General features: G+C 34.8%; 1 protein-coding gene across 2 annotated transcripts in view; it reads right to left on the reverse strand.

Moving 5' to 3' along the window:
- ADK (adenosine kinase) overlaps positions 1–20,214 on the reverse strand; it is a 430,010-nt gene that overhangs the window by 148,248 nt on the left and 261,548 nt on the right. For both annotated transcript variants that reach the window (XM_084904889.1, XM_084904890.1), the window contains exon 7: positions 11,687–11,857. In XM_084904889.1, coding sequence (XP_084761015.1) covers positions 11,687–11,857 — 171 coding nt within the window. The remainder of the gene's footprint in view (positions 1–11,686; positions 11,858–20,214) is intronic.

The raw sequence follows: 20,214 nt of genomic DNA on the forward strand, positions 1-20,214 counted from the left end.
CTTGTGTGACATTTCTGGGTTCCACATAAGAAATATAAACACTGACATCAGCATAAAAAATATGAAGTTACTTATGAAGTGAATGGAGTTCTGAATTCAGAGTATCCCTCCTAGAAGAAGTAGGTACTGAAGAGGTCATTTCTGAATTAATGCTATGCTGAGAGAAAGAAAACGTATATTTCCTCATGTTGTAAGGAATTAATTTTCTAAAAACTGTCAGTCCAACTTGGCTTGATGCTGTAATAAAATAATTCTATTTATCAAATTAAAAATTATATCTTAATTTGAATAAATAACTATGATTATTATCCACTCTATTAACCAATGTTTCCATGTTTAATAATTTTGCTCAGATCAATTACTGAAATAATATATTGCTTCAATATTAATTATTCATTATAGCTCAAAAGGAATAGTAGTTTAACAATAAAACAAGAATTATGATAAACACCATATATATTTGGCCATGAAAAGAATGCAAATCCTATGAGTAGTCATATTTCTAAGTGAACATTAGAATACCCTTGTAAAAATAAAGGATTAAAAATAAATTTTGATCAGCTCTTGAATATAGAAAAAGGTGAGATTTAAGTCTTCTATTTCTTAGGTAGCAAAATTTGATAATAGGGAGCTCAAGTTCCTTCGTCTTCCTTCTCTACACTATGTATTGAAGATACAGAGGGGAAGAGGGCTGACAAAATGCTTTTGGTAGAAACCAAAGTCCTTGCATTTGTTAAAATAGTACATGGTCCCACAAAATTGAGGCCCTTAAAATTATTCACATTAGCTGGGATACCTGTGAAAACACATTAGAGATTCCTATTTTGGAAAAAAATTGAGAGGAAAGAGACTGTGATAAGTAACTGACTTTATAAAAGCAATGTTAACATTCTTAGCAATTTTAGAATACCTAGTGCAGAGCACTGTGCCTGACAACATATATGCACTATAAATCAATTGGCAAATTAGAGGACATTAAATCTCTAAGACATACCTTAAACTAAAATGAAAAAGCTAAAATAAACTTTCAGTTCTATTCTTTTAAAAATCTATCACCTAATAATTTGATTTTATATGGACTAGTTTACCAAAGCACACAATTTGGGTATTATGAAACTGTGAAGAACAATTATTCTTTTATACTTATGCCTGTGCTCAAGATCATATAGATTCTATTTTACTTGCTTTGCATTATAACAGAGAGAAAAGTGAAAATTGGAGTAATCATATCACTGCCTTGTTTTTACATAGCCTTTGTGCTTCTGAAATCATATTCACATATTTTACTTAATACTTACAAACCGAAGTATGCCTATTACCACTTTTCAGATGAGAAAATTTAAAGCTAGACAAGTTAAATGGACTTGTCATTGCCACACAGCTTAATTGGATAACAGATCAGAGGTCCCTTGACTTTAATAACCATATCATATTAAAGAGTACTATGTCTAGTATACAGACAAAGCATTAATATGCATCTGTACTATTAACTCTTAAGGGGCTGAGTGGAAATGATAAAAATTTGGAAATATATTGTCCATAGTTGAAACCAGGACATAAGTCCTAACTGCCATACTTCATGATATTCTCCTAACTCAGAAAAGGTGATAGCTAGAAATAAATTAAATGTCCATATTCAAGAGAGTGACTGAATAAACTATATTACATTCACAAAAGGGGTACAATGCACATATAAAAAAATGAGGAAGATTTCTATGAGCTTTAATGGAATGATTTCCAACTGAAGAAGAAGAAGAAGAAAAAAAATCTAAGGTGCAATGAGAACCTATAATGCTACAGTTCATGTTACAAAGAAGGGGATATAAGATATACAGTTTGCTGCTAATTTGTGCTAACGAAAATAAAGGAATGTGAGCCAGAGACAGGTCTTCCTCACAGAGAATTCCAATTAATACACACAGAAGAAATGATGGAGATAAAAAAAATCGCCATTTGGCAAATACTACATTAATTACTGGAGGCAAGAATCATTAATAGATGCTAAAAGTATGGGTAAAAAAAACACAAAAAACAAAATTATTACATTCCCTTGTATTTCTCCATAGGATACTTATTAATTAAATGACAAAGGAAAATATAGTATCTTTAAAGTGCATGAACTGTGCATCAACATCTCAACCCAGTGATCAAAGTTAATATCACCAGTAAATTGAAATCTTGACATATGAAGAAAAACATAACAGCTTTTATAAGTATTCCTGCCAACACAACATTAATTATGAGGAAATATCAGTCAATTCTACATTGAAGGACATTCTACAAAATAATTGGCCAGTACGCTTCAAAAGTGTCTACTCATAAAAGACACAGAAAAACTGAGGAATTGTTCAGTTATTATTATAGATTATAGAATCATCAAAGCTAAGAAATTACTCATTGATAAATGCTATGAGCTCATTTACAGAATCTATATAAATTTTGCCAGTTTTCCTCCTAATGTCAAAGATGAAAAGCACAGAAAAAAAATTGAGCTGAGTCAAAAACCAGATTTTCTAAATATAGACCAATGCGCCTTCCATTATCACATAAATGTATAGGTTTTAGTCAAATTCATAAAATAATTTCAATATTAAGAACATTTTTAAGGGTATTAAAGAACTTTAAATATTAACTCATTACTTTTATATCATATCAGACTAGACAAATTACACTAAAATAGTCACAGATTTGTAGCACAGTAACTGAAACAATCAAATAAATAAAGATTAATTGAAATACTGAATAATGTGAAAAGGCATTATTGCATAACAAAGGATTATCTCCTTAGCAATTTAAACCATTTCAAATTACAGGGCTTTTTAGCAATCATGGCTGGTAATTTGAGGATGACTTAAAAACCTTTCATCTTTAGAGAGGTAATATAGTTGGTAAAGGGGAGGGAAATGAAGGGAGTAAGAGAGAAAGGGTATGTTGGTGAGGATCAGAAGAGAAAAGAGGGAAGGAGAGGGTTAAGTAGAAAGTAAGGGAGATGCAAGGCATATAAATAGCCTTTGGCTCTTTAAGAATCCTTCTCACAGTACATCTTTACAATATTGCACTGACTTTACGAGCTTCCCTTGTGCTATAGTGACTCTCTCTCTCTCTCTCTCTCTTTCTCTCTCTCTCTCTCTCTCTCTCATAAGTAAAGTATATCAGAAAAATCCCAAGAAGAAAGTTGAATCCAGGAGGTAAGCAGCAATCTGATGCCATCGACCTGTCTCAACTGAAATTTCATTATCCTCAGCACGTAATATGCCAGAATTTGATAAGATTGCCATAGTTTTTATTTTTATTTCTTTGGAGGGGTTATGTATCATTTCTGAAAAGATTCTTGCCTATCTTACAGACTTCCGTTACTGCTTATAGCAAAGAAAGAGGAAGTGGAAAGGACTGCTATATGAACAGTATCAGGAAGGTGATGTGCACTTTTCAATGACAGGAACAAGGCACTTTTTAAAAAAGAGGAATTGCCATTTTAGACAGAGCCCTGTCCCCCACATTCACGTTGGGAACATCTTCATACTGTTATCTCCTCACCACCACTGGCTGTTGGTGGGAGTGGGCTTCTTATGATGTCCCGAGAAGAAGAGGATGAGTTATTGTAGAAAGCTTTCTTTCTGTGGAATGAAACCCGAGTTCCCAAGGTCCCATTTCCCTCTGTCCCACCGTGAAGGAAGCTGTGATTTCAAAAGGTCTAGAATTAAAGTTATTGCCCAGAGTTTTTGCTCCCTCTTGGGGCACAATCCAACCCAGTATCAGATTAGTTTAGTTTGTGTTCCCAGTCTTAGTCATCAGTCCATTGTGGGTGGGGTCCACGGGGCAGCTTGCATTAGCTCCCCCGCCCCCGCTCCTGGACAATATGTCTGTTCCAAGGTTTGACTGATAGGCAACTTCCGTTACCCCCACTTCACTGCCCAAGCACCCATCTCCCCTTTTTTCAGTCCCTTCCCCAGTAATCTGCCGGGAATGGAGCTGGGGAGTGTGGGATTCCTGTTGAAGCTGCCCAAATGGCCATGCTTACAATGTCTGGCCTCCTCTTTTGCCCCTTTCCTATTATTAATAACTAGAGGTCTGGCGCATGAAATTTGTGCGGGGGTGGGGGGGGGGGAGGGTCTCTCAGCCCAGATGCTCCCTCTCACAGTCCGAGACCCGTCGCTCCTTACCACCCGCCTGCTCGCTGCTCCTTACAGCTCAGCTCACTGCTCCTTAGTGCTGCCCTGGAGAGAGGAGAGGCTCTCGCCACTGCCATGGGACACACCAGCAGTGAGCCCAGCTCTGGCTGAGCGGCGTTCCCCTTGTGGGAGTGCACTGACCACCAAGGGACAGCTTCTGCGTTGAACATCTGCCCCCTAGAGATCAATGTGCATCATCGCGACTGGTAGTTCTGGTCGTTCCACTGTACTAGTCGCTTAGGCTTTTAGTATACAGATTGGCTAATTACAATGGAATCAATACAGGGGGCGGGGGGAGACCATCTCTTCTGGCAGAATATGGACCTGGTGATGTTTGGAAATCATGTATCTCAAAGAATTAGGTTTGACAAAAAGATGCAAAAATTCAAAGAATTTCTCTGAGGATAAAATGTGCATAGACTTGAGAAAAAAGTGTTTCCAAAAATTAAATATAATAACTTACAAAGAATAGAAACTCTCCTAATTAGAGAGAGAATATCTGAATTGAAGATATATGTATGTACAGCACTAATCCATATTGGGCACATATAATTTAAAGATTTACACAGATTTTCATATTGAAATAGCAAATGATTTCCATTACACGGATGTACAGAAACTGACAAACTACTTCATATAAGAGTTTATCAATGGTTATGCATAATTAGAAGCATTATTACTATTTTTAAATTATTAATTTTTATAGTGTCTTTTAAAAAATAATCAATGGCTATTAGAAAGATTAAAATGAATTTAACGGTATACCAGTAAACAACAAATGTCAATTAAGTCTCTCCCCTCCCAGGAAAGCATTTAAAAGAAGAAAAAGGTAATCTATTCCATGTGTTCTTGTAAAAAGATAATTAGGGACAAGCCAGTGTGGCTCAGTGGTTGACTGCCAACCAGGAGGTCATGGTTCAATTCCCAGTCAGGGCACATGCCCAGGTTGTGGACTCCATCCCCCAGTAGGGGGCATGCAGGAGGCAGATAATCAATAATTCTCATCTCTCTCCCTCTCCCTTCCTCTCTGAAATCAATAAAAATGTATTTTAAAAAACAAGATTAAGGTTTACATATAAGGAGATAGAGCCATTATTCAGGTTTAGAAAACATGGATTCAAATATCTAAAGTCAATTTTATGTTTCTTTCAAAATGTCCTGATGTTTCAAGTAGCATTCCTGTTTTTAACTGTACATCACTGTCCTCAACAACAGCAAAACTGATCACAACAACACACTGCAGAATTTTTTGTTTTGTAATTCATTCGTTGATAAAATAAATATTTTTCAAACAGTTAAAACATCACTCAGGAAGGAACCAGAAATTTCAATATTCCTGGAATGTACTAGAGATTTTTAACATACTGAATCATCTGTAGGGTCAATAGGTTTAAAGCTGATTTCCCTGCAAGACGATGTAAAATGTGGGAATTGCCAGCAAAATGACCAATGAAGCAGAGCAACATATAATCTTTATAAATATAAATCATCTGTGAGATTCAAAATACTAGGTCCATGAGGGGGAGTTTTATCTAAAACGTATCATTCTGAATCTGTATGAAATAATTAAACTGAATTCTTCTACCTAATTTTTAAGCAGTATTTTATTATTTAAATTATCTTAAAGTGCATTGTACTGGCGATGTGACGTTTCACTGTGGAATTAAGTGGTAACTCTAGACAAAGCAGTTATTATCATGAGATAATTGACCTTATTTGAGAGTTAAGCATCCTGAAGCAAAGTTGAGTGTTCTTAATCCTGGCAGGTTAATTATCTAGCGATTATGGAACCTTGAAATGTATTACTCTTAAGAACCATTTGCAAGATGATGCTATTCAGAAAACTTAATTTAATAAAAATGAAAAAACAAGAAGAATTAACCAAGTTCTTTAGTCATGTATTGCCAGGTAATGACTACAAAGCAGCTTGCATTAGCAGGCATCAATGGTTATAATTACCTGCATGTATAATGTGCTTTATTAAGCTGATTACATGTGAGTCTAGCTAAAAAATGGTTGTGGCTGAATGAAGTATTGTAAACATTGAAGATTCCAGAAACAGATTAAAAATGAAATGTAATATCTAAATAATGTATACAGTAAAGTAGTTTCAAAACAACCTTAACAAGCCAAGCAATAAATTCAGATATGCAGTTTAAAAGTACAAAATGCAATGTAACAGGTTACCAATTTTTAATTGGAGCAAGGTTTGGCCACTATACGACCTTATTGGAGTGGCGGTAATAAGCAACACCAACATTTGCCCCCATAGCTTAGGCAAAATATTTGCCAAGCAACCTGACAGGAGGAGGAAGTTTTTAATTGTTTTAAACTATAAGAAAAAAATTGAAAGATCATCTAGTATTTTTACACAAATCCCTCACTTTACATATGAGGAAACTGAAGGAACAGTAACAGGCTAATAAATCAGCAAACTGATGAAATTAAGGGAAAATAACTAAACATTTATTAATATGTAAAGATATATCATCTGCTATAATTTAAAGCAAGTTCAAGACTTTTAGTGTGTGTCTTTCTTGTAGAACCAAATCCATAATTCATAGTTTATGAATTCCAGTTTCAGTAGAATAAAAACTTAAAGACAGGAAGCTCTCCATGAGTGTAGACAGCTATAGCTTTTTTCTTCCTTTAATCTTTTTTACTTTTTATACTCACATCTAATTCAAGAGCAACTTTAAAAAAAAGGAATATGAATTTATTGAGTTTTGTTCCCAAACTTAATTTTCTAAATTAATTTTCATTCTATTTGTACTCACGTTTTATCAGATTACATAATACTTAAATAATTACATAAGGAAGACAGATTGCATAAAAAGTCTTAGGAACAAATAAATGGACTCTTGATAAACAATTTTGTAGGAAGAAAAGTAAGGTGGTATATACCAGAGAATAACTATTAGCAACGAGTTCTCCTTCACTCAGTTGGCCCCACCTGTTATATTTATCAAGCAAAAGGGGACTGCATGTTATCTAAGCAAGTTAGTTAAGTGGAACTTAATTAAGAGAGGAGTCAACACTCCTGTAGCACTACCAACACCACCTAACAAAGACTGAGTACTTTCTCTGAGTCAAGCTGAACCTTCACATGCCTTAGAAAACCAGCCACAGGATCGCTGTGCAGATTACATAACAGTTTTTGTGGACACCCTTTATAACTTTAGGAAGTTGGTACTTCTTCATTCTAGCACTGGTTCTTTGAAAGTTTTTATTAGAACTACTCTAGATTAATTTTTCATATTTTAAATCTATATAAATATAATCACACAGTATATATATACTTAAAAATAGCTTTATGTGATGTAATCGACATATATCTGCTCAAATTACAAGTATATTATTAGATAAGCCTTTAAAAATATATTTTTATTGATTTCAAAGAAAAAGGGAGAGGGCGAGAGAGACAAACATCAATGATGAAGAATCACTGATTGCCTGCCTCCTGCACGCCCCTATTGGGGATTGAGCCTGCAACACGGGCATGTGTCCTGACATGGAATTGAACCACTAAGCCATGCTGGCCGGGCTAATTAGATTAAGTTATGACACATGTATAAAGTCCTGAAACCATGCCACAATCAAGGTAAGGAAAGCATCCATTGCTTTCAAAGTATGGCATGTATTATGATGGTATCAAAAATAGTATTTTTAAATTCCAATTTCGGAGTGTTCGTTGCTTACAGAAAAATAATTGGTTTTTGTATATTTTTCTTGTATTCCACAACCTTGCTAAAATCACTTTTGGTTCTAATAGCTTTTTGTAGATTCCATAGAATTTTTTACAGACTATCATGGTATTTGATAAAGTTTTACTTCTTTCCTAAACTGGATGTTTTTCATACCTTATGAGCACTGTACAATACTGAAGAAAAGAAAGTGAACATCCTGGCTTTGTTCCTGATCTTAGAGAAAACTATTCAGTCTTTCATCATTCAGTAAAATGTTAGCTGTGCAATTTTTGTGGATTTTTTTAATAGGGTTAAATAAGTTCTCTTCTATTCTTAGTATTCTGAGGGCTTTCATCACCCTGAATAGATATTGGATTTTGTTAGATATTTTTTCTGTGTCTATTAAGCTGAGCATGTTTTTTCTTTTTTAGTTTTACTAAGAAGAATTATAATAATTGGTTTTTAAGTGTTTAACCAACCCTGCATTTCTGGTCATGATGAATTATTCTTCTTATATATTGTTGGGCTCGATTTGCTAAAACTATCTTAGGAATTTTTGCATCTGTATTGGTTACGGGTCAGTAGCTTTTTTTTTTTTTTTTTTTTTGATGTGTGTGTTTGTTAATTCTCATCCAAGAATATTTTTTTCCATTGATTTTTACAGAGTGGAAGGGAGGGAGAAGGAGAGAGAGAGAGAGAGAGAGACAGAGAGAGAGAGAGAGAGAGAGAGAGAGGGAGAGAGAGAGAGAGAATATTAGATTGATTAGTTAGCTCCTGCACAGCCCCTACTGGGGCTGAGAATTGAACCTGCAACACAGGTATGTACCCTTTACCCTGGGAACCATGGACTGATGCTCTGCCACATGTGTCAAACACAAGGCCCGCGGGCCAAATCCAGCCCGCCAGGCCTTGCAATGTGGCCCACACCGCGCTGTCATCACTGCACTCCGCTGTCAGTTTATGACATTGTCAGTTTATGACTGTTCAGTAAACCATTCGGCCCGCGATTTAGGCTGGATTTTAGATTTTGGCCCCTTCTCTGATTGAGTTCGACACCCCTACTACCATTGATCAACACTTGCTAAGGTAGTTCTCTTTTAATTCTTTGTTTTGGGCAGTGTTTTTTCCTCTTCAATTCTGTGGGATAACTCGTGTAGAACTGGTGTTATCTCTCTCTCTCTCTCTCTCTCTCTCTCTCTCTCTCTCTCTCTCGCTGGTTCCTATCTGATTCCAAATCTGTCTGTTTAGCTGTTAGATTTCTTAAACTGCCAGTTAGGTCCTCAATTCCAAGGAGATACCAAGAAGGCTCCCCTCTACGTGGTATGGCCTGGAGATTCGCTCTGAGCAGTAAGATAGGGTAATCATAGTGCTCACCTCGTTTATTTCTTGTCTCACATTACCTGTCCTTCATTAGCTGTAAAGAGAGAGCCTTGGTGGACAAGGCATTTTAAAAATTATTAAGGTTATCAAAAGAGTTTTAAAATATCATTACTAATTTATGACCCTCTAAAAAAAGGAAGGTGGCAACAGGTAGAAAATAAGCCACCCTCGACAGTGTGGCTCAGTGGACAGCACATCAGCACTTGCTCCAAACGGTCATAGATTTGATTCCTGTCAAGGGCACATTCCTGGGTTGCAGGTTTGATCCTTGGTCCTCATTGGGGTGAGTGTGGTAAGCAACCAAATGATGTGTTTCTCTCACATACATGTTTGTCACTCCCCCATCCCTCTCACTTCCACTCTCTCTCTAAAAAAAAAAGAAAAAAAAATACACACACACACACACACACACACACACACATACTTGGGTGAGGATTAAAAAAAGGGAAAATAAAAGCCAACTGTATTTGGTTTTAGCTAAATATTGACATTTTGAAAATTTATATGAAGCACAATGGATTTGATTGGGGGAGAGGGCGGATTGGGGAGAGGGGAGAAAGACAAAACAATCCTGTATGTACCCCAGATAAATAGGCTTTACACTTCATTGCATTTTAGAAATAAAATGTTCCTTTTTTCCCAGGAGAACTGAGGATAGTTCATTATTACTAAAGTATTCAAGGAGAAGAATGATTAGAGATGAGCTTAAAGCTCACAATACTATACTTGCTTTTTATAATAACATATAATAACATTTTTATTTCTAAATAAATTTATTAAATTTCATCACTCTACAGATATTTCCAGTCTATTAAAAATGTTAAGTCTCATTTTGACATTTAACCTACCTGATATTTGTTAAAGTGGTACATTATTTGCATTCTCTGGATCTGCACTATCTGTAAATACAACTTTATCCAAATGAAAGCTCTGGGTAAACATTGAGGCATATTATTAAAAATCTATTTATCAGCAGGCTTCCTGAAACTGGTTCAACAAAATACCAAATATATCTAATTGCCCTATCTCCAATATTTATTATTCTATAATCCATATTATGACAGACTGTCTTAAATATATTATACACCCACTGTTTATTGGTCTGCCAAAATAAGCACTATGTATCTGTTGAAATGAATTCATATGAATACTAATCACACCAAAATTAAACATACATGACTGGCAGCCACATAGCAGCTTATAATTTTACCACTTTCTCTTCTGGTAGGAAAAAATGAGTTCTAACATATCTATACTAAGTTCCAGTCAAACTTTAACTTTTCTGGTTTGTAGAATTAAATTTGATGTTATTCTAGGAAAACAACACAGTTATCTCATTTAGATACAAAATCAGTGAATATAACCAAACTATGTTAGAACCATGGAATTAGAATCAAAATAGACTTCTGGTATAATTAATAGAACACGTTTACTTTACATATGAAGACCCCAAGATTCATGAAATTTAAGTAATACTGCCCAGGTCACATGAAGATACCCTAAGGTTCTCTTTGTCTGTTATTTCTTGGATATTTATTTATTAATTTAATTTATTTATCTTTAAATTGCTTCATTGATTAAGGTATTACATATTTGTCCTCATCCCCCCATTACCTTCCCACCAACCCTCCACTCATGCCCTCACCCCCCTGCTGTATTTTTTGGATTTTAAAAGTATACAAATTAGACAAAAGCTCTATATATAAATGAGCAAAAAATTAAAAAATACATATATGTATTATTTTTCACTCATTTAGAATTAAAGTATATTCTTGGTAAAATAAAAGGCTGCAAAAGCTCAAATACAAATCCATTCATCACCATCAAATATAACATACAAATATTAGCAAAAATAATAGTAATAAAGAGATTTAATACAAATTATAACATACAAACATTTACTCATAACTTATTTAGATTCACACTTTGAAGAGCTAGTACTTAACTTCATGAGACATTTATTTTAAAGTAGATGTCTCTTACCTTAATCCATGAGAATTTCAGAGGAAAACATTATTTTACTGGTCAGAAAACAAATTAGTTTATGTCAAGGGCTCAGGCTGGGGAGAAGGGTTGACTGAAAGGGGGGGTAGTGATGAAAGTGGTTTTTATCTTGACTGTGGTCATGGGTACATGTCAGGTTTTTGTGCATTTGCAAAAGCTCATAGAAATGTACGGTAAAAAGAGTGAATTTTACTATATGTAAATTATAAACTTCAATAACCTACCCCTTTAAAAACAATTTTTTTACTATTTAAAAAATTAACCTATACTGAAAGAAATACTGAAAATACTGAATTAGCGTAACAAAATTAGGCAGTTCTATTGTATAATTTTCAAATATATGTATGTAAATGTTTTGGTTTTTATTTACATAATTTCTAAACTTATACATAAACCAGAAACCAAAAACACAGGCACTTAAAAAAAGAGAAAAGAGTAACTCACTGTCTCATTTCCAAAAAGTATGTCAACGTAAGGCATAACTTTCATCAATGCTTCCTTGTAGAACTGACTAATAAATGGTGCAGACAGGTTCAAAGTGAAAATTCTGTTGTTGGCAGAAGCATGCTGAGCCACTTTTATCACCGACTCTGGTGAAACGGTAAGAAAAAAGCCCTGGGAAAAGAAAAAAAGAAGGAAAAATTAGAAATTCAATCTCCCGAGTCACTCTCAGAGAGAATTAAAAAACAAAACAAAACCTATACAAAATACAATATATAATACACACTTTGAACTCCTGATATATAAAAAGCCAGGGGCTGCCACGAATGGAACCGGGTGGATGACCAGACAGGCTGCTCGGGGAGAGCAGGCGGTTGGTGAGGACACCCAAACGGCTAAACAGCAGGCTGCGTGGGCCAATCAGACCAGCAGGGAGCATTTGGGGGCGACCAGGCTAGTGGGGAGAGACCAGGCTGGCCCGCACTGGGGGCAGCTGGGGGGTAACAAGGCCAGTGGGAGGGCAGTTGGGGGTGACCAGGTTAGCGGGGGGATGGGGACAGTGAGGGGAGATCAGGCGATTGGGGGGCAGTTAGGGGTGACCAGGCCAGTGGGGGGGGGGGGCGCAGTTAGGGGCAACCAGGCCAGCAGAAGGGAGCAGTTGGGGGTGACCAGGCTGGCAGAGGGGGGCAGTAAGGGGCGACTGGGAAGGCAGGCAGGCGAGCAGTTAGGAGCCAGCAGTCCTGGATTATGGGAGGGATGTCCAACTACCGGTTTAGGCCCGATCCCTGGGATCAGCTTAAACTGGCAGTTGATATCCCCAGAGGGGTCCCGGATTGGAGAGGGTGTCAGCTGGACTGAGGGGACCCCTCCCCACCCCCTTGCACACACAAATATCATGCACCAGGCCTTTAGTTATAAAAGGCAAGGAAGAAAACAGCAACATTTGATCAGGAGAAAAGTTTATCATATGAGTACTATATGTTTGATATGTGCCATTATGTCAGAGTATAACAATACTTATTTCATATTAGATCTGTATACTCAACACTAAAAGAATTCTGGAAATCTACATAAGGAAAAATATTTGAAAGGTCTCATTCAGACAATAATTACATTTAAATCAGAGAAATAGTAATGACGGCAGATTGGATCCTTAGTGACACTTCACATTCTTGTAAAAGTAACATATTTATTTAAAAATTAAATTAGTTTACTAAGATCATAGTTTGTTACCTTATGAATATCTAAACTGATTTTTTAAAGGAAGATGTGAATTAAAAAATTTTTTAATTAAAATTTCATATCAGGAAAGCTATTATTTTAAAATGCTATATGTCTGACACATTAGTAAAAGTGTTTAAAATATATCTTTTCTTTTTAGATGAAGAAAGCATAAGCAAAGGCATGGATGCTTCTGTAGGAGATTGGTTTGAATGGGGAACACATGCGTGGAGGGATAAATAACGGGCAATAGATGATACAGCTGGAGAGGCCAGCGAGGTGAACACCACAAAGGGCCCGGAGGGGCAGATCAGGAAGGAGTCTGTTAAATGGGTAGGAAAGGATAGTAAAGTCTCCCTTAAAAAAATGGAATAACAAACTTATAAGAAAATTTAAAGAAATGCTAACATAGACAGCAACAATTTAGCAACAGTCAATCAAAGCTACATGTAGTTCTGCAAAGGGTAATCATCTTGGGAATATTCTGGACTTCCAATTGTTTAAGATGTAAGGGACAAAGGAGAAGTCAGATGTTTGAGATTTTGAATACGGCTCTACCATTAATAGACATAAAAACGTCCAGAATAAGACCTGGCTTGGATGGAAATAGAGTTTAGTTGTGTTCATACTCTCTTTGGTGGTGTTAAGAGACCCCATAATATACATGAGGAAGTTGGGCTCAGGAGAAAGGCTCTGGAAGAAGGGGATAGTAAAAGCGGGTTGTCATTACCAAGGAAGAGAATGGAGGAAAAGAAGAGGACAAAGGACAGAATGAAGAACAAAAATTAGGGGATAGAAGAAAGAAAATAGTAAAGGAGAGAACAAGAGGACAGTAAAGGGAGAAAAAGGAGACAGATGATGACAGGAAAAGTGATGAAAGAGGAATCAAACAAGGGAAACCACTAGAAGAGTTAAAGATATGCAATGCTATTAATGGGCGCAGAAAGAAAGGACTGAGTAAAAGCCACTGGATTTGATGGTTAGGAGAATGTACTTATGCTATGAAGGAAAAAAGAGATATTTGTTAAAGAAGGAATGAGAAAGTAAAGAGTAAGGATTATAAATTATTTTGGGGAGATTTATTGGTGAACAATATATAATCACCTGAAATTTACTGAATTCTTGTGTTCCAAATACTATACTAAAACCTTTATGTATATTAACTCAGTTATCATATTTTTCCTTTCATCAGATCTACGAGGTGGATTCTATTACTATTCTCATCTTATGAATAAAGAAGGCAAGATAGGAAAGTTAAGGAATGTCCCTCAGGTCATGGCTAATATGTGATGGAGCTTGGGTGGATTCAAATGACTGAGAAGATAATGCTCCTATTTTGAACAGACAACAGAGAAGAGCAGAAATATGTTGTTAGTGGTGGTAGGGGGTAGGAGAGTTGTTTTTATAAAATAAAATAAAGTTTGAGCATTTTTGCTCTTCAATGAAAAAGACATAGTGGAGAAAAAGAATGAAGAAGCAAGAAAGGGAGAATAAGTAGAGCAAGAACCCAGAGGAAGGGAGGGCAATGGGAACCAGCAGGGGAGAAGAGCTGCTTATAAACTGAAGAGTAACCTAGAAAATGTGAAGGAAACTTATTTTAAAAATCACCAACAAAGCTACTGAAATATTCATTTACAACTAAGGGACTAAGCTCTTCTCGCATGCCAACTTTAGAAAGTTTAAAAAGGAAAAAGAAAAGATGTTTTTCTTTTTTGTATTATTTTTAAAATCTTTATTGTTGAAAGTACTACCTGAGTCCTCCTTTTGCCCCCATTAACCTCTTCCAGTCTGCTCTCATCCCCCTTCTCCCAGGCTCTCACCACCCCATTGTCTGTGTCCACAGGTTATGCATATATGCACACAAGTTCATTGGTTGATCTCTTCCCACCCACCCTCCCTGCCTTCCCTCTGAGGTTCAACAGTCTGTTCATATTTCCATGTCTCTGGGTCTATTTCTGATCATCAGTTTATTTGGTTCAATAGATTTCACATATGAGTGAGATCATATGATATTTATCTCTCTGACTGGCTTATTTCGCTCAGCATAATACTCTCCAGGGCAATCCATGCCATTGCAAATGGTAAGAGTTCTTTCTTCTTTATCGCCGTGTAGTATTCCATTGTATAAATGTACCATCGTTTTTTATCCACTCATCTGCTGCTGGCACTTAAGCTGTTTCCAAGTATTAGCTACTGTAAATTGCACTATGAATATAGGGGTGCATACATTCTTTCTGATGAGTATTTCAGGTTTCTTAGGATATATTCCTAGAAATGAGATTACTGGATCAAGTGGCAGTTCCATTTTTAATATTTTGAGGAAACTGCATACTTTTTTCTACACTAGATACATCAGTCTGCATTCCCACCAGCAGTGTACTAGGGTTCCCTTTTCGCCACGACCTCGCCAACACGTGTCATTTATTGATTTGTTGATGAAAGCCATTCTGACAGGTGTGAGGTTATATCTCATTATCATTTTGATCTGCATCTCAGATGATTAGTGAATTTGAGCATTTTTTCATATGTCTCTTGGCTTCTGTATGTTCACTTTGGATAAGTATCAATTTAGGTCCTTTGCTCATTTTTTTTTTTTAATTGGATTGCTTGTCTTCCTTTTGCTAAGTTGTATGAGTTCCCTAATTTTTTTGGAGATTAACACCTTATTGGATCAATCATTGGCAAATATTTTCTCCCATGTAGTGGGCTCTCTTGTCATTTTGTTGATGTGTTGTTATTGTTTGTTTTGTTTTGTGTTTTGTTTTTTTTCCAGTGCAGAGGCTTTTTATTTTAATGCAGTCTCATTTGTTTATATTCGCCTTAGTTTCCATTGCCCTCGAAGTATCCATAAACTTGTTGATATGATGATGTCTGAGAATTTTTTTCTAGGACTTTTATGGTTTCACATCTTATGGTAAGTCTTTTATCCAATTTAAGTTTATTCTTGTGAATGGTATAAATTGGTGGTGTAGTTTCATTGTTTTGTATACCTGTCCAATTTTCCCAACACCACTGAGGAGACTGTCTCTGCTCCTATGTATGCTCTTGCCCCCAATATTTGCTCTTTGTCAAATATTGAGCATAGTGACTTGAGTTGATTTCAGGGTTCTCTGTTCTGTTCCATTGATCTATATGCATGTTCTTGTGCCAATACCAGGTTGTTTTGAGCACAGTGGCTTTGTAATATAACTTGGTATCTGGTATTGTGATTCCTTCAACTTTGTTTTTCTTCCTCAAGATTGCTGCAGCTATTGGGGGTCTTTTAAAAAATTCCATGTATATTTTTGGAGTGTTTGTTCTAGGTCTGTGAACTATGCCACTGGTATTTTAATAGGGATTGCATTGAATCTGTAGATTGCTTTGGGTAATACGGACATTTTAACAATGTTGATTCTATCAATCCATGAACATGGCACATTCTTCCACTTGTTTATATCTTCCGCTATCTATTTTTTTCACATCATGTAATTTTCAGAGTACAGGTCTTTTACCACCTTGGTTAAGTTTATTCTTAGGTATCTTAATTTTTTTGTTGCATTGGAAAATGGGATTTTTGTTTAAAGTGTTTCTCTTTCTGAGAGTACACTATTCTATTGGTGTATAAAAAGGCTATGGATTTTTGGATGTAAATTTTGTATCCTGCTACATTTACGAATTCATTTATTAAGACTACTAGTTTTTTGTTGTTTTTTTTTTAATAGAATCTTAGGGTTTTCTATGTCATCTAAGAATAATGAGAGTTTACTTCTTCCTTTCCAATGTGGATGCCTTTTATTACTTCTTCTTGTCTAATTGCTATGGCCAGGACTTCCAGAACTATGTTGAACAAGAGTGGTGAAAGAGGGCATTATAGAAAGAGTTTGAAAGTGTTCCTTCCTGGTAAATTTTTTGGAATAGTTTGAGGAGAATATTCAAGTTCTTCTTTGAATATTTGGTAAAACTCCCTTGTGAATTCATCCATACCAGGGCTTTTGTTTGCTAAAAGTTTTTATTTTTATTTTTTATTCTTGTTTCAATTTCATCAGTTATCAGCTTATTCAGGTTTTTCAATTCTTACTGATTGAGTTTTGAAAGGTTGTATTTTTCTAGTAACATGGGTATATTCCTAAAAAGATGTTTTTCTATTACTTCCAATTTTAAAATTGAATATTAAATGAATACTAAAAATTAAATTTTATTACAGGAATCATGTGTACTGATATTTATCAATGAAGGGTATATTGCCTTTATAAATGCTGAGATATTATTATAATGGTCTCTTATTATTTTAGAGTATTGCTATTAAAGTTCTAATAAAATATTTTCCTATCACAATAACGTAACATTTTATTATCATTAAAAAATACCAATCCATTAATTCTTACCATTATCCAATTATTCTAAAAGATAAGTTTTATCTTAGGTAACAATATATTTTAAGTGTTTTCCTCTTACTTTTTAAACCAACTACCATGTCATTTGCAAACTATGAGCACCCAAACTGTTTGCATCGCTATTTCTGTCACTTGGAGAATTAAAAGGAACAGTTTATATAGCATCTTGTCTCCATAGTAATATGTATGTACTTGCTTTTTAGTCTTTCATTTAATGAGGAGAGTTTAAAGTCTCCCTCCCCCCATCTCTTCCCAAAATGTTCCAGCATGAAATAAAAACCTCCCAGAGCTAGCTCTCTGCCAGCTGTGGATTAACCACAGACAGCCATAGAATGGTCTACATAAATAGTAACCTGGTCAAATAATTAGGCTTCTCACCAACTTTAGACTGAAAATTTGATCTGTGCTAAAATACATCTGATTGTAATTTACGGTACAGAACAGTATGCCCCTGGAGTCTAAATTTGGCCTCATTCCAAATGTGTGCATGTTGTATGTGTATTTTACTTTAAAATGCAACACAAGATTATTGTGATGTGGATAGTATAACTTCCATTTCGTAAATTTTATAAAGAATATACAAAAACTATAAGATTTTAAATGAGGCAAATTCACAATTTAAATTAATTCCATTTTGAATGGTCTCTTGTTTTTCTTTAAGTAAATATTTAGTATTTAAACAATTTCAGATTTGTGCTCTGTTAGAGTGCAAAGACTTAAAATTGATGCCAACCATAATTTTTCTTCCCAGATTTATATCCTTTGCTAAGCCACATGTTCCAAACTATAGTATCACTGAAAATAAAAACAGCACCATTATAAAATTTCCCTCCCAAGTGTCAGATTTGCAATAAAAATAGGTCAATAGTTTATATAGCTATAGTTTAGAAAAATACTCTTTATAATCAAGAAAATCTTGTGATTTTTAAAGTTAGGGATTTCAGTCTATAAGTTAACCTTGCTACTCTTTGTTCTTATGAGCAACTAAAAGCAGAGTGAATTCTAGCATTTAGAGGTTAAATAATGTTAATCAAAATTGAGAATGAAGTGAGACAATTTTACCCATTGAAATAGAAAACAAAACAAAAAGGCAAGAGCAGGAGGGATGGAGAAAGACTAAGGCAGAGCCAAAGAACCATTTTAGCAGAGCTAGACTAATGCTTAGAAATCTCAAATACATAGACTTGTTATTCATCCACTGTAAGGATTTATCAGGAAGAATGGAAGAAATTAAGCTGTTTAATATACTAAAAGAATAGGAGAGGAATGATCATTTTGCTCTTCACCAGTGTTTACCTTAATTCTGTGTGATCATTTAGGGTTCAGTTTGGTTGTCCTTAAGAGCATGAACTCCTTTTTACTGAGGAATAGATGTGTATGTGTGTATACATAAACACCTAAGTAAATTTTAGATATTTATCAGCTTGGAAGTATAATAATATAAATTCAAAAATGAAATAAAGCTAGTAGAGTAACCATGCCTTAAAATTATCAATTGTGAATACACAGTGATATGGGGGTGAAAAAGTCTTTTGTTTAGAAAAATACTCTAATCAGAATAAAACAGTACAGAAATATATAATTATTTTGAAACATTCAGACCAGTGGATTTTAACCTATTTGGGTCTATTTAGACACATATATACATAAAGTTTTACATGCAGTGGCAGTAGGAGTGGGTCAGTAACCCCCTAAGGCTCATCTATAAATAATGGGTAAGCATTGGATTTGACTGAAGGTTAAGAACTTGTAATTTGGTTTCTTTCCTTGAGAACGCAGAACCACATAAATTCAGTTTGATTAAAGAGTTTTCTTTTTCTTTTTTAAAAACAAAGACAATCTGTAATAAAACAGAAGTAAATATCAAACTTCTGGAGTGGGAATGACTTTCAAGCCTAGGGAGGGACGATTATCTGAAGATTTCCTATACAAAAACCAAAACCTCCAGTGGGTTGTCTTCCCGTCCCACGCGGGAGTGCGGGGAGCAGACAAGAAACCAGGAAAGATGACTACGGCACATATATTATACCAAAGGGTTAAGATCTCTAGCCTGTAAAGAACTTCAAAAGTCGATTAAAAATTAAACAAATATTAGGACACCAATAGATAAATCAAAAACATGAAAAAGTATTTCATTAAAAGAGAAAGGGAAATACACAAATAAGTAGACAAATATTCTTCTCTAGCATTTTGAGAAACAACATGATAGTACTTAATGGTGCAGAAAGGTTTGTGAACTTAATAACTGAATACTACTGGTGGGAGTGCAACAGACATTGCTTTTTCAGAAAATAATTTGAAAATACACATGAGAAATCATAAACAAATTCTGAGAATCTGTTTACCCTAAGGAAATAATCCAAAATATAGGAAAACATACATTCACGAATGTATCAACATACTATTTATTTCGCTGAAAATCTGGGAACAATATAAATATTCAATGATAGGAGAATAAATAGTCAAGTAAGGACTGGCATATAATACTCTAAATCTAACTACTGATCATTTATCAATAAAATGCGGCTAGTGCTGAAGACCTGAATTTCACATTTTATTTAACTCTACTTTAAATATAAGGAACCATATGTAGCTAATGAAGCACATACAATGTGGCTGGTATGATTATGAAATAGAATTTAACTTATTTAAATTTAAAAATGAAAGCAATGCAAAATATTCTTCTTGTTAAATGTAATTTTATTTTTTGGTAGGACTACATTTCATTTTTTGATCATTGTCAATTTAGTGAGTGAACTTACTGTGTTATAAATGTAAGACAGACACAATTTCAAAGACTTAGTATGATTTTAAAAATATAATGATTTTAGGATTACTTGTTGAAATGAGAAATATTTCGGATATAGTAAGTTAAATAAAATATACTATTAACATTATTAATTTTACCAGTTTCTTTTTACTTTTTTTAAAAGCTAC

This window comes from Pipistrellus hanaki (assembly GCF_964339955.1).
Source record: "Pipistrellus hanaki genome assembly, chromosome: 14".
Classification (NCBI taxonomy): domain Eukaryota; kingdom Metazoa; phylum Chordata; class Mammalia; order Chiroptera; family Vespertilionidae; genus Pipistrellus; species Pipistrellus hanaki.